Genomic DNA, 24,387 nt, shown 5'->3' with positions numbered 1-24,387 from the left:
GGACATGAAACAATCATGACACAGGCATTTATCACAGGACCAGAGATTTACCATTCATTATGTGAAATATCAACTTTCTTTGAGGTTCAGGAACCTTTAAAAGTCTTGGGTGAGAAGGAACAAAGATTGGGTCTGGGAATAAGGAGAGGAGTGTGTGAGTGACCACATTGTGTGATAAGTTAGAAGGCAGTTTGGGAAAATTGACTTCTTTTTGTGTGTGGTTATGGTTGGTAGAGTTCATAGCATGACTTTCTTAAATAGGCTAACAAGACAGTTTGGGAAAATTAACCTTTTATATTCGTTTAAGATTGATAATAGGTACTTAACACTTCCTAGTGGTGTGACCCCGGGCAAGTCACTTAACCTCAATTGCCTCAGCCAAAAAAAAAAGAAAGAGAGAAAGAAAGAAAAGATTAATAATAGGAATAGTATGGGCTCCTTTTGGCATTTACAGAATCATCTGGTTTAAAGTTCATATCAGCTTCATGGATAGAGTACCAGGTCTGAGTTCAAGTATGGCCTCAGACATTAGCTCTGTGACCTTAGGTAACGCACTTCATCTTTGCCTGCCTCAGTTTCCTCACCTATAAAATGGGAATAATAAGGGTTATTGTGAGAATCAAATCAGATAACATTTGCAAACTGCTTAGCACATGGCTGGCATGTAATAGGGACTGGCTCTTTTTCTGAAGGAAAAGAGCTGTTTTACCATGCCTTAGTCCTAAAATCCACACATAGAAAGTACCTTTCACCCCTACAACCTTCCTTTTACTAGACTCCTGTTAGAGCCTCCATTTAAGTCAGTTTTTATACCATTTACTCTAAATGAACATGCCTTTGGCGCTCTCTCTCTCTACTCTTATTTCAGGTTCCATTTTATCTGTTGTAATCCTTCATTTAAAATACATTCCTTGAGGGCAAAGACTGTCTATTTGTGTGTGTATTTCCTGTAGCTTAAAGCTTAGTAAGTGCCTTAAAAATAAATGCTTGAGTAACTAGAAATACTTTTTACTTACTTTAGAAAGTATGGAAGGCTCCCTAGCAACCTACTGTAAGATGTATATAGAGGTTGGCTAGTCTTCTGATAGACAGGGATAATCTTTTTCTTTCTTTTTTCTGTCTTGCTCATTCTCTCCACCAGGAGTTGAGAAGTTAGTATGGCCTAGTCAGTGTTAAAGTAAGGTTCAACTAAACCCAAAGAGATGATCTATGGATCCTCCTCCACTCCACCCTTCTGAAATTAGTGTGTCATATTTTTAGGATTATTGTTAAGAATTACATTAAGGAAGAGGAGCTAGGTTGCCCAGTGGATAAATCGGTAGCCCTGAAGTCTGGAGGATCCTAGTTCAAAATCTGCCTTCAGATACTTAACACTTTCTAGCTGTGTGACCTGTGTGTAAATCACTTAATCCCAGTTGCCTCAGGGGGAAAAAAATTACATTAAGGAATGGTTTTAGTAGATTTTGTTCTTTATATTGAGCTAGGAATTTCCTCTAGTAATTTCCCTACTTGATAGAATCAAATTATACTGCATTTACATGTTACTTATTGCTCTAAGATTTTCCCTTATAATCCATGTGCTTGATAGTTCACATTAAATATTTCTTTATCATAGAATTTCACCTTAGCATTCAACTAATGCAATCCATACTTGAAAAAGAATATCTACTACAACATACCCAACAAGTGATCAGCCAGTATTTGCTTGAAGACTTCCAGTGAGGGAGAGACCAACAACCTCCCAGAGCAGTCCATTTCGCTTTTGGATAGTTCTCATTGTTAGTAAGTTTTCCTTACATCAAGCTTCTTTTTGCAACTTCCACACATTACTCCTAGTTCTACCCACTTGCTTGCTAGTAAAATTATGTCTTTGTGGGGTTAAGGCTCTAGACATTATACTGATGGGTGGCTAGGAAATCTCAAGAGTACAAAACAAAGCAGCTTCCTACTTACTATGTTTCTTTACTCTGGTATCTGGGTCACATAAGCATGTCTCATTAATACTGTCCCACGCCCTAGTCTCTTAGCTATTTTCTTTTGAATAAAGCATACCCTTCTAAATTAAAGAACTGTTAAGCTTCCCTATCTTTGTACCTGGTGCAGGTTATCTCCTATGCCTGGAATATCCTCCTTCAACTCTTTCCTCTAATCAGAGCCTTCTGGATTCTGCATTTGCTAGTTTACTTAAAAGTTTAGCTTAAAACCACCTCCCATTTAAAGCTTTTGCTGATCCCTTTAGCTACCAGCACGTCCCATTTCACCTTCCATCCCCATTGCTTTTTTATGCTTAGGTATGCATTTATTGTCTCTCTCTCTCTCTCTCCCTCCTCCCCTTGCAATAGAATATAAACTCCTTGAAGTCAAAGACTATCATTTTCATCTTTCTATTCCCGTTGACCAGCATAGTACCTGGCATATAGTCACTTGATAAATACTTAGTGGTTAATTGATTTATTCTGGTCATGGGGCTCATTCCCCACCAAATCTTATTGAGAACTATGCATTTAAATTAGCTTCCCCTTGTATTTTCTAGTTTAGTGGATATAAATTACTACTACTAGTGGGTGAGAATGCTTCTGGTATTCCTAAGATCTCTAATTATTGATTAAGACTCTTTGTAATGATTTATAGGTTCCTTCTGACAGTATCATTTGTGTCTTTTTAGATCATCAGTGATGGATAGAAGTCATTAGTGTGAAAGCTTATTAAAAACTTTTAGTTTTTCTGGTTTTTTGTTTTGTTTTGTTTTTTGCTGAGGCAGTTAGGATTAAATGACTTGCCCAGGGTCACACAGCTAGATTTGAACTCAGGTCCTCCTGACTTCAGGACTGGGGCTCTATCCACTGCGCCACCTAGCTGACCTCAAAAAATTCTTAAAACTTTTAGTTTTTCTAACAATATTAAGAAATAGTTCTCTGAAACTCTTTCCAAAATCCTTGGAAAATCCCCTTAGAAATTTGGGAGATAGATAGAGGACACTTTCTTAGGGAAATGGATAAAGGTGATAAATAGTAACTTATCATAAGGTTATATCTTTGCCTTCCTCATTACCAGAATTATTAGTATTGGGATTAATATTGGTACTTTCTCTATTTACAATGGATTAAGATATCAATGGAAATGATTTCCTTTATTTAACTCCTTGAGTGAGAGGAATGGGCTAGGGAAAAAACAGTTGTGGCTTGGTTTAATGCATGTTAGGTCATTATCCCCAGCTTTATCTCTTTGGTAATTTTACCTGCATTTTCTTTCAGAACCTATGATACCTGTGAAGTAATCCCTGGACCCAACTTGAATATGATAGTTGGAGCTAATGGAACAGGGAAATCTAGCATAGTTTGTGCCATTTGTCTTGGATTGGCAGGTAAACCATCTTTTATAGGCCGAGTAGATAAGGTAAGTAGCATTCCTTATTTATTATCAAGCATTTGTTTAGTGCTTAACAAATTCTGAGTTGTTTGATGCTATATCTGAATTCCTTGATTCCATAAACCCATTTTATTTGAGTAGTGGTCAAATAAGAAAAGAAGTTGAGGGAAGGGGAATATGAGGTAAAATGTTTTGCTTATATTTTTTAAAAGAAAGTCAGATCTTCCCATTGTTTTTTGGTGGATTTAATTTAAAAACTTTTTAGTCATCATATTTTATTTTTCCAGACTAGATGATTTAGGAAAAACTTTGAAGCTGTGCTTATAAAATGATCATCAGCTCTTAAAGTGGATTGAAATTCTGAATGATGGTTTACTTGTAATTATAAGAGACTGAAACTTCTAAAATTATAACAGCAACATTTTCAAAGCTGAGGTTTCAATGCTAAGGTTTATAGCATCTGGCAAAAAGAAAGTTTAAAAGCATTGTCTCGTGTGTGTGTGTGTGTGTGTGTGTGTGTGCGCGCGCGCATGCGCGCGCGCTCACGTGCCTTTGTATCTGTGTATGTGTGTTTGATAGCATGAATACATGCTGAAAGTTGTCTTGTTTAGCCCCTAATTCTGCTCCCATGGCAGTACAATCTCTTCTACAAGCAGCTTAGAAATTTATCATTTAAATAAACAATTATTGTGCTGTATTGTAGGGTTAAGCTCTAGAGTTATAAAAACAAAAACAAAGCACACATTGAGAAGTGATAGCCAAGAAGGGGAAGGGTACAGGAATAGTAAGTGGGGCCTTAGTGGATATATGCAATCTTAAAAAAAAAAAAACAGTGGCAGATTTGATATGCTCATATTTGTGGTTCCTGAATTAGAGGACAGACTGGGGGGTTGTCCAGGTTGTGAAGGACTTGGCCTGAGATGAGTATGAAGTGAAGCATGGCTTTAGCTTTCCTAAATAGTGTTAGGGTATAGGAAATTATCAAGACACTTGTGGGACCCCAGGGCACATGGGCTAGGGTGAGTCCAAAGTAGTTGAGAAGGTTGCAGAGGGAAGACAATGTTTTTCGATATAAGATCTGAATGGTGTCTGTCAAAATTTCTAGCATTGTTATCATTACATAAAGAAGGCATTGTAACAGAATATAGCATTTTCATTGCATATGCTATTACACTGAATCCTTATAGATTATAGATTTCTACAGTCACCAAAACTTGTAAATATGGTATTTCTCTTTTAAATCACTTACAATCTGGAAAAAACCTTCTGGGGACTACCATCAAAGATAGTATGTCATACATCCTGATTTTCAGAACACATTTTGTTTTCAGGTTTTTTTTTTCCTGACAACATGGAGTGTTTGCACTAAGTCTCAGCTCTTACTCTTCTACCTGTAATTTATATTTTATATTTTCTTATAACCCATAAAAACTTATTGGTGTCAGAATTCATCTTAAAAAGAATATATTGCTCTATAAGGGATGTGTATGTGTCTATGTTCAAGTCTGAAGTTGTAATTTTTTTTTTATACCCGCTTGAGATTTACACATCTTTTTAAGAAGCATTGAGGGGTGTTTGAAACTAATGGGAAAAACTAAGCCTAGTGTGCATATGTTATTTATAGAAAAATTAGTGTTGGGATTCAAAACAGTCAATGTGTTAAAAAGAACATTATCTTTTAATTGCCAACTTTGATGACATTTTTTTCTCTACATTCCTTTTTGCAACCTTTCTTTAGCATTTAACATTATTGACTACCCTTCCCTCCTAGATTCTCTTTTTTCCCCCACTGGGAAAACTCTTCTCCCTTGGGTTTTTTTCTGTTTGTCTGACTGTTCAGTCACCTTTGTGGATCATCATCCATATCACGTGTCCAAACTGGTGGTATTCATCAAGGCTCTATCCTGGGCTCTCTTCTTTTTTTCTTGTTTTTCTCTCTCAAAGAGCTTATTACATGTCATAGATTTCATTATCTCTATGAAGCTGACTTTCAGGTCTATATAAATGTCTCTTAAGCTCCAGTTTTACGTCAACTGCCCATTGATCATTTTCAACCTAATGTCTAATAAAGCTTCCTTCATGATTCACCTAAAGTGCTATATTCTCCATGAAGTTTTTCTTCATCCCCTCAGCTGTTAATGCCTTCCCTATTAAAATTACCTTGTATTTATTTTATAAATATGTGTAAATGTACAAATCACTTAAAAGTATGACAATGTAAGTTCCTTAAGGATAAAATAATTTCATTTTTGTCTCTTATTTCAGTATCTAGCATAATGATAAGAACATAGAAAGACTCCATTTGCATTTGCTTGTTGATTCCATAATAGTCATTACCTGTGAAGGAATTTCAGAGTCCTAATGGCATCAAAAATATATTTGAGAAAAGCAGTTCTTTAATGTCACTGTGTTAGCACACAGTTAATCAGTTTAAAAGTTTTGCTATAATGAATTATAAAACTAGTATTTATTTATTTAAAGGATAAAAATCCAATGTTTATCATTAGCCATAAACTGCTTGTTGCTAAGTAATTAAGATTTAGGAAAAAAGATTACTTTTTTGGGTCAAACATAGAAAATATGCTTTTCAGTAGTTTCTTTTTTCCATATGTTAATTCTCCTTCTACAGTGTACTTCAAATTCATCCTCTATCTCAATTGTAACCCCCTTCTTGGACTTTTTTTGCAATAGCTTCCTCTAACAAGGTAACCAGCTTCTACTCACTTTTACCACAGTCAATTAATTTATACTATATTTTGCTATCATATGAAAGGCTTAGCATTCAAAATTCTCCAGAATATGGGGTCATTCTACCTTTCTTCCCTTAACATTTAATAATCCTCTTCATGTAGCATCTCTAACACCACCTAATTTGATTGTTTAGAAAGTTGGCTGCTTTCCTAAAAGAAAGAAAAGGGACCTTTTCTTGTGTTCTCTGCCTGTATTACTTTCTTCTCTCTGTCTTACTCATCCATTAAAGCCCCTATCAAATACCATTTTCTTTAGGAAACTTTCCTGGCCCTTTTATTCCCCTCTTCCCTCAAAACAGTAATGTTCTCCTCCTCCTCTCCTCTCTTAGCACTTGCTTATATACTCTCTTAATTATGTGATATATATGTGATATGTGAGATATCCCTTTTCTAGACTATAAGCACCACAATGTTATCTTATTTAAGCTTTCATGTGTTTGTTTTTTTCAGTCTGTACTATGTTAAAGATATATGTAGGAAAAAGTAATGATAGTGCCTATAATTTAGGTATTACAACTTCACACAGTTGAGGGGATGTGTATGTATGTATCATATGCATTAAAAAACCAAATATGGTCATCTGATAAATATAGATATCTAGTAATCTAATTACTCAGTGTCTCCTATCTAGCAAGTTAAATAATTTTTCAAGAATTCTCTCATTTTGCCTTTTCTTGTGTTCTTTAGGTTGGCTTTTATGTGAAGCGAGGATGTGCCAAAGGTTCAATTGAAATTGAATTGTGAGTGTTGAAAATGCTCAAATTAAACTTTAGTATTTACTTTTAGTTTTTACATTTAATACATGTTATTTTGTTTTATGCATTGGCTGTAGGAAATGATAATAATGCAATAATATCAATTATGTCTTCTCAACAATATAACTTATTCAAATAAGTAAATATACTACTTAACTTTGCTTTTTGAGTTTTTTTTGTTTGTTTGTTTGTTTTTTTAATGCATGCATTGCCTTTAAAAACTAGCTTCCTTTAGGGCATAGTTTCTCCATTGAAATCACTTAAAATGTTTCTTGTTTTAAAGTTATTTTAGATAATGAATTATAATATCAAATGTAACAGAATTTAACAGTGTGTAATATTGCAGTATAAGGACCACTCAGTGGCCATAAATGTATACCTAAAGCAGAACAAAGCTTATCTGTTTAAAAATGTTTAGAGTCTAAATAAATTATTTTGCTTTTGTTAGTAGTCATTTTTAGGGTTTGTGATGATGTCCAGAGACAAAATACAAAATAAAAATGGTTTAATATAAATTGGCTTTTTCAGGAGATTTAGTTGGAAATTTACACTCTATTTTCTAGAACATATGCAAGAATTTTCGAAGACTTTTAATCTTTGAAGTAGTTATTAATAGACGAACTGTGTAAAAAAATTTAGGTGAGGAGATAACACAGATCATAGAATATTAGATTTGGAAGAAACTTTAAAGATCTAGCCTAACTCCTCATTTTACAGATAAGGATACTGAGATTTTGAGAAATTAAGTAAATTTTGTGATCAAGATTGCATAGCAATATCAGACTCAGACACTCAGTCCTCTCATTCTAGGTCCAATGTTCTTTATGTAGTACCATACTTCTTTCTAATTTACAGCTTAGAATAAAAGAAAATGATTTTTTAAAAAAGTTTTTAAGTGCGCAAAAAGAGAAAGTAAAACTGAGAGATTGAACTTGGAGAATTTATAGCTAAATTAATCAAGGTTCATGAAACAATTAAAATTATTACTTGAAGTGACTTTAGTAGTCTTAGAAGATAGGTAAATAAAAGAAATCTTAGCTCTGTTTTCTGTACTATTGAGATTTGCAAGATTTAATTTTTATTGAATTTGGTTGTATCTTATCTGAGAATTCACAGTGCTTCAAAATAATATGTACTTTACAGGCTGAATGTTCATTTTTCCCCTATCCAGCTTCCATATTCATTTTTCTTACTTATTCTCTATTCTAATCTAGAAATGAAATGAATCCACCATTTCTCAGACTGTTTCACAAGACTACTTATTAGGACATTAAATTATTGGATATAGCATATCACATTTAATAATTCACACCTTTGCTATGGCAGGGTCATAGTTTGCCATAGCAGGTTTTTTTAGGTTATTTTAATTATTTTGGAATGAAGCAGCTTGCTCACTGTTCTGATTTTTCCTTATTTTTATTAGCAACTTCACAGTTGTTCTTACCAGTCACTCAATTAAAAAATTTTAGGTTATCTTACCCTTCATATCCAGTCATTTGACAAGTTATATCAATTAAATGATTTCAAATTTAATAAATAAATGCTACCATAGGTAGGTTGGGTTTGGATGTCTATAGCATTTCACTAATTATTCTGAAAAATAAGTAACATTTATAGAGAGAAACTCCTCATGACCACATTTGAGATTTCCTTGGCAGATACCAGAGCAATTTGCTACTTCTTTTTCTATCTTATTTTAGGAAACTGAGGCAGACGGGGTAAGTGACTTGCCCAGGATCATGCAATTAGTGTCTGAGTCCAGATTTGAACTCAGAAGATGAATTGTTCTGATTCCAGGCCTGGCACTCTTTCCATTGTGCCACCTAACTGCTTTTTGGAAGCTGAAGTAAATGACAAGTAGGATTTCAGATGGAGCAAAGATTGAAGTATATTAGGGGGGGAGGGTTATTATTTACTTTCCTTAAAATTGTGACAGATTAATTTAGATGACAAATTTAGGCAACTTTCAAACTGTGTTTTTAAAATAAAATATTTTAAAATGTGTTTAACCAGGTTCAAGACTTCTGGAAATGTTATAATTACTCGAGAAATTGATGTGCTTAAAAATCAGTCTTCTTGGTTCATTGATAAAAAATCTGCAACTCAAAAAGCCGTAGAAGAACAGGTAGCAGCCTTGAATATTCAAGTAGGCAATCTTTGCCAGTTTCTTCCTCAGGTATGAAGAAGATGTAAAGACTGGAAATTTTTTTGTTTGCATGATTTAAAGAGCTTTTGTTTTGTGAAGAAGAAAATAATTGAGATGTTTTGGGATATATTTTACAAAGATTGTAAATTTAGTAGTATTGGGCAAGTTATACTCTTAATGCATAGCAAATTGATAGTTCTAAGAAGCAATACTTAATAGCTTGTAGCACAATCTTAACTTTCCAGTTTCTCTTAATTATTAAATCTGAATCAATAATCTCTTACATCAACACTTATTTTAGTGAATCTATGATGTCTTCAATGTGACTTCTCCTTCCAAAGATACAAATTGCAACTAATTCAAGCTTTTCTGTATTTTACATATTGATACAAAGCTTTTATTTATGTCCTCATATAAATTCTCCCTTTGGGCTTTACCCAGCATTATGGAACTTTTTCATACCACTGGAGCATATAGATTCTCTATTGGTTATTTCTCAGGTTTGCTAAATGAATAGTTCTTTTTCAGATAATGCATCTTAATATCCTTTTTGCATTTCTTCTAGGTAATTATTCATTGATGATAATGCTGCATTCTATTTGTACTTTACTATATATCTGCTCATTGCCCTTTGAGTGACCATGGCATTTAATTTTTTAGAGGCATTAATCAATTCCAGGATTTTATAGCTATACAAAAAATGTTCATGTTTAAAAGATTTGTTTCAGGGGAAGTTTTAGGACATTGAATGCATTGTACATCTTCCCAACTAGAAACCCGCTTATTCTTATTTCCTTCAATGTTTGACAGTTCATTGTCATTCCAGTCCAGGCTGTTTCTTCTGATGGACCAGCTTTATAGACTGATTTTTTTCATGTGTATATCATAGTCGGAACAATAGATAGTCCTTATCCACTTGGTTTTTCTTATGTGAATAATTAGGCTGAACTCTTTTGAGTGATTATAAATATAATTTAGGAGGTTGTATAGTGTTCTGGATCTTGAAACAATAATCATAATAATATTGATAAATAGCTTGGAGGTCCCACCATCTGCAGCATATTCTCCTACCTTGTATTCTATTCCAAATAATCTTCATTGTACTGGCAAATGCCGGTAGCAAACATACATTTCCTTATTTTCTCATTAATATATAAGAGGATTGTTAAAAATAATCATCTCTGTTAATCTACCAAGGAATTTGTATTATTTTAATGCATTCATAGAAACAAACTTGTTGGAAGAGAATCTTAAGACAATATTTTATTCTGCTAAATCAAATGTTTATTTAGTCAGTAAGTATGATAGGATATTACATTATTTATATACATAAATAGCAAAGAGTATGTTATATTTTACTAGGTATGCCACAAAATGCTTCCTTCTACCCCAAGACTCCCATAGTCTCCTTCCTTATAACCCTATTGCAATTATAACCTAATTGCAGTTAGCTAACTGCTTTCTTTTTCTAGCTTGGTATTGGGAAGTTCACAATAGCAATTTAATCCACAAATGTACAAAACTGCCTTTTCTGTTGTTAGTCCTATGTAAGTGAACAAGAGGATTAATGAGTGAGATTGCAAGAGAGGCAGAAATATCTCAGAGCTTGGTAAGAGATCTGGAAGTCCAACAGCCTGGAAACTCCTCTTTGTTGCCATCCTAAATGTTCTTTTGTCATAATTCCTCTTGATAAAAAGTACTAAATCATGAGGACAAAAAGCTTTCTGAGCCACTGTTTTTATGTTTCAGCAACTTGGGTGACTTAGCTAAAGAATCTTTTTTCTAAAGATTTACCTATTTCCCTCTTTTATTAAGAGTATCCTGCACATATAAAGATAATACCTTACAAAGATATTATAAATGGGAATGGTTTATATAAATATATATATATAACGGGTTAGTAGTTATTTTGTTTGCATTTTTTTTAACAACAATAGGAACACTGATCTTTTTTTTCACCCAACTAGATGAGAAAAATTGCATAGTATTATATCCTTTATTTAAAGAATTTGTCCTTTAACCTCAAAAGCATAATTGATATCTCCAATAGAGACCTCTCTGAGTCTCTGAATACATAACTAATCCAACTGTTTCCATTCTCTTTTGTTTTTCTTCGATGCCATTTCTACTCTTTTAAAAATTCATCAGGGATTATTTTTATTAGGGTCTCCAGATATGATCCCTACCTTTTCAATGATAGTTTGTTATAGATATTTTGACGGACATTTAATATTTTTCATTTCTTTTATCTATTTAAGTTTCATGCTTCTATGTTATCAAGATGATGTGGCTTAATTAGATTTCATAAAATTTTTACAAATTAATTTGATACATATTCTAAACTAATGTTGCCTTTAGTTGGTATATCTTTATATTTTACAAGCAGAGCAAGCATTTTCTGGATGAGGCAGTCTGTGGACACTTGGTTTTCTTCATTGTGAGAGTTATTTTACATTAGTTACACTTCTTTAGGAAATGGTGAGAGTCTGTGTTGGTTTCTGCTGTTAGTGTCAGTAGCTTGTTGAAAATAGGTCAATTGTTTGCTATGCTGTCTCATTTTATTCTTCTAATTAGGCTTTGACTTTAGCCTTTAGTTCTGCTTCACATTGGTGCTATTGTGTTTTTTAGATAAATAGATGGATACCAAATTTTGTACTTTAAAAGTACTGAAGTAATTGGATCTCTTTCTATAAATATCTATTAAAATTATAGAAAATTTAAGAACTATATTAATGGTGTTTTATCATAGTCAGGTATAATTTTTTTGTATCTTACCCTTTATTGTGTTGTGAACAACTTTGGCAGTTTCTTAAATCTGTAACCCCCTTCTTAGAATAAATGATGTTTTTAAGTGTATGAAATAAAATACACAAGATTACACTAATTGGATGTAGTGTAGGCATCTCAAACTCATGGCCAAAACCAAATCTTTTCTTAAATGTATATTGGTTTTCTTTATAATTATGTATAAAGAAAACCAATATACATTTAAGAAAAAAATTTTAAAAACAAGTTTATGGACCGCAGGTTAAGTCTTAGACAATTGTTCTGACTTTGATTGTAATTGGCAAAAGACTACCTGTAGCCTTTCTTTACCAATACTTCATTTGAAATAGCTTTTTGTGGTTCTTAGACAGAAAGCATCAACTGACTGTTATGTCTTCTGTAATATTATTTTTATAATTAAATACTGATTTTTCTGATACTCCAGGATAAAGTTGGAGAATTTGCAAAACTCAGCAGAGTTGAACTTCTTGAAGCTACTGAGAAATCTATTGGTCCTCCAGAAATGCACAAGTTTCATTGTGAGCTCAAAAACTTCAGAGAAAAAGAAAAACATCTCCAGGTATTTATGTGTATTGGACATTTACAATCGTGCATAAAGATCTCTAACTTCTCAAAATAATGAAATGTGTGTACTTTATTTTAATTCTGGTGTCCTTATTATTTAAAAACTTCACCTTGTCACCCTTGAGTTCAGTTCAGTAAAATTCACTTATTAAATGTGTCAGGTACTATGTTAAACACTAGGAATATAAAAAGAGGCAAAAGACAGTCCCTGCTATCAAGGAGCTTATATTTTCCCTTTTAGAGCCAAGTTGCTAGGGGGAAAAAAAGAGGCAACACTTTTTTACTTCCTTTCTCAGCCCCTTCCAATATGACTGAAATTGCTCTCCAAGCTTAGGAAAGACCTCTTTTAATTGTTAAATTCAATTGTATTTCCTTAATCACCCTTTTCTTTATTCTCTTTGGTTTTTGAAAGTATTAACTACTTCCTTCTGAATATATTTTCCTTATTCTTAGCTGTTCTTTCTTTTTGAAAGATGACCACTCTTTCATAGGTTTTATCATCCATAATCATGTGTCTTTTTCAAAGATCAATCTTAAGTTCTTTTTTTCTCTATACCCTCTCTTCTGGTAATTTCATCATTTGATTTTTTTCAGGCCCTGAAGTTGATTTATCATCTGTGCAGATGACGAAGTCCAAACCTCCCCCTTAGCTCCAATTCTCCATCACAAGTTATATTCCTGTCCAAGCATCTCTATATCAATTGCATGTATTTCCACTGTGTTCTAGTTATTTTAGTTTGAAACCTTAATGTCATCCTCAAAAATAAAAATGAAGTCATCTGCTTGGTCTTCACATATACATCTCCATCCAATCAGTTGCCAAGTCTTCAATTCTATCTCTACTATATGTCCTTCATCCATCCTTTTCTTATCACTTATGGGGCTACTTCCTAATTCAGACTGCCCCAACTCTCACTTAGACTTTCACAATAATCTCCTAACCAGACTCCCCACTTCCCTTTCTCAGTCCATTCTTCACACAGCTCTACCTTGTGGATAGGGCCCCTCCTCCCCCCTGGACCATTCTTCAGAATACCTCAGCATCATATATTGTCCTGGTTCTATACTTCATTCTCAAAGAAAAGGTAATCCTTATCCATGCCAAGACTAACCCCTTCTATTTATGACTTTGATCCACTTCTAGCTCATTCCACAGTATGCTTCTTTAGTCATGTTCTTACTTCTATAGCTGATAGTTCTAAGTCGCTTTTGTAGGTTTATGAATCATGTCCTACATCTGTATTTTGATGTAGACTGTGGTTCTGTTCTATCTCATGTTTCTCTCTTGGTGACCTCATCAACTCTCTTGTGTTCAGTTGTCATTTCTCTGCAGGTGATTCCTAGACTCATGTATCCGTCCCTAATCCCTCAAACTCAAGTCCTCCACCACTAATTGGATGTTGTGTAGGCATCTCAAAACTCATGGCCAAAGCCAAATTCATTATCTTTCCCCCTGAACTGACCTTTTTTGTTTTTTTTTTGTTTTTGTTTGTTTCTAACTTAGCAGTTTATCTCAGAACTATTCCCATTCTGTCAGTTGCTCACAGTGTTCACAATGTAGATATCATCTTAAACTTTTCATTATCAGTCACACATCCCTCCCTTCCTATATGTGATCATTTGCTGACTCTTGCAAATTCTGCCTCCTCAATATTTTTCATATCTATCCTCTTGACTTGTCATACCATAATCAGGATAGTGTAGGCCTTCGTCATCCCCCTACCTGAACTTTTAGCAAACATTCACAAGTTTCTCTTTCCTACCTTCATGCTTTTGATAATTCACAGATTATTCTTTATCCCTGGAATTTTCTCCCACTTCAGTTTAGTCTCTTGGAACAACTTCTAGTATCTTTCGAAGCTTAGCTCATGTGCTTTCTTCAAAAGGCCTTTTCTGATTCCCTCAGTTGTTCCTGCTTCTCTTTGTATTATTTCCTTATCTGTGAATGCTATATATCCTTCAGTGGAGTTTAAGCTTCTTCAGGTCACAACCTGTCTCACTTTTTTATTTGTAGCCCCAGTATTTGGCATATAGTAGGCATTTAATAAATTCTTATTGATAGCTTTATTGCTAAATAATCTCCCTAAAGTAGGGATCTTACCATGTTACTTCCTCATTCAAGATTCTTAATTGGTTCCCTATTGTCTCTTAGATAAATTGCTGATTTCTCAACTTGGCAATTAAAGTCCTTCAAATATATTCCCAACCTGCCTTCACACACTTTACCAAACCAAACTGGCCTACTTGTTTTTCCCCAAATGAGGCCTTTTAATCCTCCATTCTTTTATATACCCATAATGCTCTTTTTCCTCTTATAATTATTGGCTTCCTTCAAGGCTAAGGAAAGGAACCTCTTTCTTGAGGAAACTTTTGTTCATCCCCCTAGTTGTTTGTCTCTCTTCTGAAGTTAACATTTATTCATTTATTTTTTTAAATGCTTCTCCATACATAAGAATACTCTATAGATGAAAACCCAAAAAAGTTTTTCCAAATCTTTCATTTTATGAAAGAAATAGGTTTAGAGAGGTGAGACCTTAATAAAGCAATCTCACTAGGTCATACAAATAATAAGTAGCCAAGTTGAGATTTGGATACAAGTCATTTAACTCTAAATTTAATGCTATTTCCCCTAGACTATGCTGTCTCTCACCAGTCTCCTTGATGGTAATTGTTCAATCAGCAAACATTTATTAATTTCTTCTTATGTTCCAGGTACTATGCTAAGTATGGGTATCCCCCTTTCCTCCCAAAAGACAAAGTTGGCCAGTATTAGAAATTTTAGTCTTTGCTTGAATATGTCATTCACGCAGAATATCAGTATATCCAATAATATATTAGACTAGTATAATTCTATAATGAATACCATTCCCAGACTTTGCTATTCTCAATAATACAACGATCCACAACTACTCTGAAGAATTTAGGATGAAAAGTATTGTCTATACCCAGAGAAATAACTGATTGTATGTGAACACAGATTGAAGCATACTCTTTCATTATTTTTCTTGATAATTTTTTTGTAAAGGGAGAAGGGGAGGAATCTTTTCTTTCACAGTGTGACTTTTATGAAAATGTTTTGCAAAACTTCACATATATCTTAATGGGGAGTGAGGATGGGAAGGAAAGGAGAGACACTAGAACTCAGTTTTAAAACAAATGAAAAAAAATTTGCATGTAACTGGGGAAAATAAAAATATTAAATATGAAAAAAATACCATTTACAGAAGAATCCCATAACAGAATTCAATTTATTTCTTGGTAGATAGCTGGTAGTAAGGTATTTAAAAAAAAAAAAAAAAGCATTCTATTTTCTATGTGGTACATAATATTGGGGGAATATATTTTCCTATAGAGTACAGTGGAATTTAAAGGTTTAAAAGGGCTTTTAAGTATTAATGAATCTGATTGTCTTGTTTTAACATGAAATAATTGATACCTAGAGGAGTTGAATTACATGTTCAAGATCATTCAACTAATAAGTACCAGATATAGGATTTGAACCCTGATTCTCTTAGCTATAAATCTAATAATTCTTTTCCATATTAATACTTCCCATCAGAAAAATCTTATCTTAGCTCTCAATTATGTAACAAAAACAAAGCTAGTAAATAACTCAGAATCATCTAGTAGCTTTAGAAAGCATATGGATTGAGAATAACTTATGACTCCTTGATCATATGTATAAAAGACAACTTTCTGATTATTAATTCATAGTGTTAAAATTGTACTTTACCATTAAGTTTCATTTCTAGAACCTGAAGATTGAGAATAATGAATAATAATGAAGATGATAACAATAAAATTCCTTGTCATTTAAATTTTACTACAGTAACATAACTTGAAAATTGTATGGAACTTACCATAATGGAAATTTTTTCCCCCCCTGAGACTGGGGTTAAGTGACTTGCCCAGGGTCACACAGCTAGGAAGTGTTAAGTGTCTGAGACCAGATTTGAACTCAAGTCCTCCTCAATTCAAGGCTGGTGCTCTATCCACTGTGCCACCTAGCTGCCCCCCATAATGGAATTTTTACATTTATCATATTTTTTTATTTGAACAGTTTTTTACCTACAAGTATTCTAAGTCTGCTTTGTGTAATATATACCTGTATAGATCGCATGCAAAGAAAAAAGTGACTACTTGGAAAAATTGAAACAGACTAATGAAAGGCATAAGCAGGATGTGGAGAGATATTATGAATGTAAACGTCATTTGGATTTAATTGAGATGCTTGAAGCAAAAAGGCCATGGGTGGTAAGTCTTAAATCTTGGAGACCATTTCTTATCTTTTGCCTTATTTATTACATATAGTATAGTATGTTTTTTTGTTCCATTTTGTGAAATTGTGTTTTGTTCACTTCTTATTAATTGTTGTTTTACTACAGAGTAATTAGACAAGGAATAATTTAATATGTATGAGAATTCTCAAATTCTGTCTGTAGATTTCAACCAAATATTTTATAATTATATATACATATACATATATACCTATAAGATACATTGTATCTTAAAGTAGAAAGGTAAGCGCCTTGCAGGGAGAAGGACATATTTAATTTATCCTTGCAATCCCAGACGATGTATGTTATTGCATATACTGGATATTTAATGAATATTTACTGTTTTGGAATGGATTTTATCATTTCTGGGTTTTTCAATCTTATTCATCTAAGGTTTCCAATCAAGTTTTATTCTGGTGTCTTGTTTTGGTATGGAATAGGTTTTTTCAAGTTGGAAATGGACCCTTTGATTATGGGGTAGACACACCAGCTTAGCTAACTTAGGATAGAAGAACTCCACCAGAAGATTGACCATCCAAAAAAATGCTTTTGACCATGGCAGCTTTTAAAATGAGGAGTGTTTGATTTGCATTTGTGAATAAAAATACGCTTATTTTCAAGGAGCGAGAGAGCACATGTGCACATGTTTGTGAGAATTTAATTTTACAGTGTCCTCATGGTCAGGACATTGAGAAATCATTTGGAAGATAAAATAAATATAAAATTCACATTCTAATTCATCTAAATTTTTTACCAAAATCTCATATTCTCTGTATTCTATGATTCTGCCTCTAATTCATGTATAACATATTTGTTTTCACCTTAAGCACTTTAAATTATTGAATCCACATGAATTAATATTTCTTAAGATGTCAGTAAAGAGCAATATGGTTTTTCACTTTACATTTTTCTGTTAAAATTTTAGTTCCTTGCTTCTTGATTTCATTAATGTATCCACTGTCAATCAAGATGCATTATGAAATGTGTTTTTTCTTTACTATTTAAGTAGAATAGGAGTGGTTAGTTTTGAATACTAGAAAGACCTCTATGTTTGTCCTTTTTTTTTTTTTTCCTTGCCCTTTCTCAAATATTCCTTTACTTTTCCTGTCTAGTTTATATATATATATATTTATTTATTTTTAAATCTTTGTATCTCCTATTTTTTTCTTACTCTCTTTAGCTTATATACTTTAACATCACTTAGATACCAGCCTAGACTAGCAGGTTAAATTCCATCACCTCACTTTTTTTTGCAAGGAATATGAAAATGTTCGCCAACAGTATGAAGAAGTAAAACAGAATCGTGAGCAGATGAAGGAAGAGCTCAAAAAACTGAAAGAGACACAGGGCCCTCTAACACAAAAAATCCAAGAGTATGAAAGGCAGCGCCGGCAGTTGGATAATCAAGTCAGAATAAAGGTACTGTATCTATATTGAATTTCAAATTGTTTCTCGTGTAGAAAAGCTGAGTGAAAATGTATAATATAGAGCCTAAATTGATGTTACCAAATCTGCCTTTGTATTGAGGAATTGGGAAGAGATTTGCATATAGAGTATTCTCTCTACTAAAACTTACTAATAGGAAACTCATCCCTACTCCTCAATCAAGACAATAACCAAGTATGATGAGTGCCAAGCAAGCATCATGTGTTGAAGCATTTTTTTTTTTTTTTTTATCATTGTAATGGTTGAATACTGAATTCAGTGAGTTTTGAAGCATACTGGGATACCACGATCTTAAAATCATTGAATTTTAAATTTGGAAGTGACCTTTTAAAGATTAATAGTCTGGTAGATGAGACTTAGAACATTTAAGAAAATAAAACTAGACCTTGCTTCTTCAGACTTCTAATCAGTTGTGACTTTTACTCATTGCACTGTTTAAAAAAAAAAAAAAAAAAAAGTTATGTGAATCACTTTTAAAAAACTCAGTGTCATAAGTATGATCCCTGTTCTGAATATTAAGCTTCACACAGTGAAATAAATTGCTCAGCACAACCAATCTTGATTCCAGCCAGCCTTCTCAATACTATTTTGGACAAAAATGTAGCTGCCCCCCTTTTTCTTGATGAGAAGATATTGGTGGGAACATTTGAACTATATGCCTAATATCACTTACCTTTACCACCCTACTATCTTCCTTTTTTCCTGATGAATTTTTGTTAAACTCTTCTTTTAATTTCTTCTTCAATTACATATTATACACACTAATTTATACTCCCCATGTGTTTCTTTATTGCTATGTAAACCCAACCTTTGTTTCTGGGAGCAGTTGAGAGTCATTCAGGGAACTTAAAAAGTTGCTAAAGGAGATCCCAGCCTTTTCTTATTCTCCCTTTTTGTTAATAATCTGAGTGGCAGCTGCTAAAAAAAAAATCAGAAGTATTAGCTTTTACTATGCCAGAAATTTTCTCATCAGAGGACAAAATGCTAGAGAACAGGAAGTCAAGTAGAGAGAAACTTTTTTACTGGCAAAAAGACAGTCATAAAACATGCTTATACTTGTAGAAAATAAATGTTTGGACATTAGTTTATAAACATGATGACATGAAGGTGCCACAGGAAAGATCCTGCTTTATTGCTGATACTGCTCTTCTGTTGTGTAAATTTTCTTAGCTTTCCTGCCTGTTTGAGGTCTGGGAAGTTAAGATCAGATGAATAAATGACTATGCACCTACTTAAATTTTAATGTATATACATTTTTATTTCCTTACAGAATAATGACATCAGAGATACATCCTGTAAATGCAAAGAAAAGCAAGATGCATTAGAAAGGAGAGAGAAACAAGTAAGACTACATAATGAAATATTAATTACATAAATCCATGATGCGTATACTTCTCTTGTCTTAAAGCAGTGATTTTTAATGTGGGATTCATAAACTTAATCTTACAAATGTTTTTAACCATATTTCAGTATAATTGGTTTACTTTGCAAATTTTTATATATTAAAAATTGTTTTCATTTTTAAAAAATCATTCTAAGAAGAGGTTCATAGACTTCTGCTAAAGGGGTCCATGTGTACAAAGAGAATAAGAACTCCTGTTCTTAGAGCGTAAATGTATGTGTGATATATGTGATATATGTTTGGAAGGAAGGCTTGTTCAAAATTGTACTGATTTAATAGGGAATTCTGTTAATTTTTCCCACTCATGGGAATAGTAGACTTATATGATTGGGATCACCTAAGTTAATTAAAAAAATAATTGATAAAAACATACTTAGCAACCTCATTGGAATTTGACCCATGAGGGTTTTCTAGTGTTCAGAATTTGTGTTTACATGGAAGTTAACTATTAACTATTCTCTCCAAAATATATTTAGATATAATATAGGTAAGAAATTAAGAGAAAGATTGCTGCCTTGGAAGGAGATATTTTATTTACAAATTTGGTCATAGTTTAAAATATGTCATGAAAGTGCTTTGTACTCTTTCAGAAAGTATAAATTGCCAGGGAAATTTCCATTTGTGGACAGATAATTGTACAGGTTTCATACTGATACAATATCATTTTTATACAATAGCAATATCATTTTCCCCTTTTTCTATCTCATACTTAAAAAGACAGGAAAACAGAATTAAGGTGATACTCTCACTCCTCCTTCTCTTTCCCAAACTTCTGGAAGTTCTTCCAATAGCTGATTTTAAAAAATGAAACTGAGGTAGAATATGTAACAATAACTAGTTTTTTGGAAGCTATGAGAATTTTGAATTTTAAGCAACAAAGAGGAGTGTGTATGTGCAATTTCGGCACCAAAGGAAGTCAAATGTTTTCTTTCTTTGAAGGGCTAAGGAGAAAGGGAGACAATTATTAAACTTAAAGTTAATAGCAAGAAAAGTTCTAAATTGTGCTTTGGTGGATTCTTCAAAAACTTTCAAGTTCATTTTGCAAACTTAAACTTGGGAGTCTCCTGTTAAGTTACTCACTGGAACTGTATGGACACAATAATAAAACACTCTTTACACAAATGTAGATCTAAAAAGATTTTACGTAGGCTGTGGAACTTGAGTGGAGTCTTATATGAACCTAGAAACTCTACAGGATAGCAGTGAGAAGGAAAGGTGTTTTCATTCTCGGCATAGGGAACAACCTCTCCCAGATTGATTTTTTTTTTTTTTTTTTTTTTTTTTTTTGGAGTAGGTAAAAAAAAGCCATTCTTTGCCCCATTTCTTTATCTAGTCTTAATGACTGAATGGGCATTACCAAAGACCTAAGCTTAAAAAGGCCAAGGTCTCTCACTGTGTCCAGAGATATATCTAATCCTCCTGATCTATCTTGCCACTGGACCCAGATGGTTTTGGAAGAGAAAGTGAAATCAGTGACTTTGCCCTTCCTTGCTTAAATCCAACTCACTTGGATAACATGGCATTGCCTCACTGATGTAGTCCTCTTTAGGAACAAAGGATAAAGAACAATGTAATTTGCAGTTCTTTTGTGAATTTTTATTTCCTGTTTAATTCCTTTTTAATTCCTGTTCTTTGACTAATTTGCTCTAGCAAAAAATGTTAATAGTCTTGGATACTACATCAGAGAAAAACCACTTCCCTTCTTATCCTAAGTATATTAATTTTGTTTGTATAGAAGCTTTTTAGTTTAATATGATTAATATAATCTTTAGTATTAAGGTAATGTATCCACTTAAAATTTATTGTGGAATGTTGATATATGCCTAATTTCTGTCAGTTTTCCACATTTTTTTAAAATCAGGTAGAGAATTCCTTAGTGATGTATGTGTTTCAGTTTATTGGACACTGGGGTTTTGAATTTTTCTGAAATAAAATGGTTTCTTTTTCCATATAAAAATTTGAACATTCCATCAAGTTGCATTCATTTCTATGAATTTGTTACTGTAATCATATTATATGTCTCTTGTGCCCTGGGAATGATTTTTTACTCGGATACTTGATGCATAAGAATGACTCTTGTTTACATATATTTTGAAATATCTAGTTGGGCTTAAAAATGGGATATTTTTCATGAGTACTAAGGCATAAATAAAATATACACTTAGAATGTTGATTTTACCTTTTTTTGAAAAAATCAGTAATACAGACTTTTAAAGCAACAGAAAAAGTCCCAAGTAATAATTTATTCTTGTACTCTGTTAGATTGAAGAAGCAAAACATGCTTTCAGAGTGAAGCAAGACGAAGAAGATAATAGACTGCAGAGAATAAGTAATACTCGTAAGATGATCGATGATTGGCAGAGTGAAATTGAGTCCATAGGAAGCTGTGAGGATCTGCAACCTCAAATTGATTCCCTTAATGAAGATCTAAAACAAGTGCATGAGGAAAAGTCAGCAATTGATGTAGAGATAAATGAGAGGCTAAAAGAGATAGAAAATCTAAAGAAAGATAAAGAAAGTAAGTTTTATTAAAGTATGTATATGCTTGAATATTATACTGTTTTAAATAAAGGCAATATTATTTTTCCATATTTGTTATATAAAGCCTGAAGCTGTCCTATAATATATTGTTTTCATGTATTATATATATTTACTTCCTCTCAGTCAATAGGCATTTTTAAGAACCTATTTTGCTTAGCTAAGCACTGTGACAAGTTCTGGAGACTCAAAAAGAAAGGCAAAATGCCCAGCTCTCAAGGAATTCACAATCTAAAAAGAAAGACAACATGCAAACAATTCTATTAAAAAAAAATGTGTGTGTGTATAGAATAAATTGGGTATAGTATGAAAGGGAAGTTACCAGCATTCTAAGTGATTAAGAAAGATTTTTTTTGTAGAAGCTGAGATTCTAGCTGGGATTGACAGAATCCAGAGGACAGAAAGGAGAGAGAGAATTCCAAGTATAGGAACAGCCAGAAAAAATGCCTGCAGTCATAGCATTGTGTGTAAGGACAGCAAGGAGGCCACTGTTAATGCATCACAGAATATGTTGGTTTTATTGCAGTTCTAGGAATAAGGTGATGAAGGCTTGCACCAGGGTGGTGGCATTGTCTACAGAGAAATGATACACATAAGAAATATTGCACAGTTGAACTTGGCAACAGATTGTTTATAAGTTGATGAGAAAGTGTGAAATTGAGGATGACTCCTAGGTTAGAAGGTGGAAACTTATTTTCTGTTTTTTAAAATTACCTATAAAACAGTTACAGTGGATATAATACTATATCATGTTTGATAAATGGCCAATTTAACTTGTTATACTTTTCAGAGGCATAATGCTTTATTTTTGTTTTTCAAAAATAGCTATAACTGCTCGTATTGTATGCCTTGATAACCTATTGAATCAAAGGGAAGAGAAATTGAGAATGAGATATCGTGATACACATGATGCTGTTATGTGGCTAAGAAAAAATAAACAAAGATTTAAGAAAACAGTTTTTGAACCCATAGTGCTCATGGTAAGAGAATCTGTTCATTTTAAGAAAGCTTGTTTTGTCAGTAATCTAATTGATATTTTTTGTTGTAATAAAAATGTTTGGACAAGAAACACCTCATTTATTCCATCATCATGCTTATGGCCACTTGTAACAGATTTTAATCTAGAATTGAATTTAAACACACATCCTTTCACACCTTTGTAATCTCTGAGGCCTTCACTTTACCACTTAAAACAATGCAATAATTGATATTCATAAGATTAAAATTTAGTTTAATATTTTTATGTTATATGTTATGTTTAATAAGGGAAGTATATAGTATGATTGCTTAAATAACTAAATAATAAATAACTTAAATGAAAATCTAGTAATTAAAATATAAATTTATTGATATATTCATATGTATTTGATTATATAAAAATATTGATAGAATATTAATATATCACTTATGTGGAATAACATTCTGTGACATGCTATAAATAGGATATTGTGTATAGATAATGAAACATAAAATAGAGAATAATAATCTGCAAAACAAAATTATTTTACTTAACAAGAAGAATTAACTAGACTGTTCCTGAACTTCTAAAATATACATATATAGTGATAACTGTATTTAACTGTATTTCTATATAATTGGTTTCCTTTGTAATGTTATGTATTTCATTTTGTATATTTAAAAACATTCTGTAAAGGGATCCATAGACTTTACCAGACTACCAAAGAGGGTACATGACACACACACACACACACACACACACACACACACACACACACACACACACAAAAGGGTAAGAATTCCTAGTTTGAATAAATTGATAATTTTCTTTCAATATTGGATATGTGAAATATAATTATATTTTATACAGCAGATATTCAAAGCAGGTAGTTCTCATTTATTTAATTTATATTAATGATATAATGAGTGCATAAAAGTATTCTAATAATGTGTTCTTTCTAGATTTCTGATGTTTTAAACCAGTGGTCCTCAAACTTTTTAAATAGGGGGACAGTTCACTGTCCCTCAGACTGTTGGAGGGCCGGACTATAGAAAAACAAAAACTCACACTCTGTCTCCATCCCTCAGCCCATTTGCCATAATCTGGCGGGCCGCATAAACGTCCTCAGTGGACCACAGTATGAGAACCCGTTTTAAACAATTCAAGGCACATCTGCCTTCAAATTTAATTTTACTTGAAATATTGAAATATTAAATATTACTTGAAAGAAAATGTTACTTGAAAAGCTTTGAGACATTTTACAAATCCCCTAAATATTAAATAAATCTTGGAAAGTGACTCTCATTAAGTTTCCATAGCAACATAAAATGAGCTAGAAATTTTAACTGTAAAAATTGTTCTTTACTGGAGTTTGACAAACTATTTTCGTCTTTT

At 32.7% G+C, this 24,387-nt stretch overlaps 1 protein-coding gene across 1 annotated transcript in view; it reads left to right on the top strand.

Annotated features, from left to right (window-relative positions):
- Positions 1-24,387, top strand: part of SMC5 (structural maintenance of chromosomes 5) — a 61,523-nt gene that overhangs the window by 13,154 nt on the left and 23,982 nt on the right. Inside the window, 9 exon segments of the mRNA XM_074280714.1 lie at positions 3,255-3,396; positions 6,807-6,859; positions 8,888-9,050; positions 12,232-12,366; positions 16,485-16,625; positions 17,906-18,067; positions 19,365-19,436; positions 21,759-22,014; positions 22,860-23,014. Coding sequence (XP_074136815.1) covers positions 3,255-3,396; positions 6,807-6,859; positions 8,888-9,050; positions 12,232-12,366; positions 16,485-16,625; positions 17,906-18,067; positions 19,365-19,436; positions 21,759-22,014; positions 22,860-23,014 — 1,279 coding nt within the window.

The sequence above is a fragment of the Sminthopsis crassicaudata genome, chromosome 1 (genome assembly GCF_048593235.1).
Source record: "Sminthopsis crassicaudata isolate SCR6 chromosome 1, ASM4859323v1, whole genome shotgun sequence".
NCBI classification, from domain to species: domain Eukaryota; kingdom Metazoa; phylum Chordata; class Mammalia; order Dasyuromorphia; family Dasyuridae; genus Sminthopsis; species Sminthopsis crassicaudata.
Note: the sequence above shows the minus strand (reverse complement) of the source record. Positions and strands in the feature narration are given on the sequence as shown.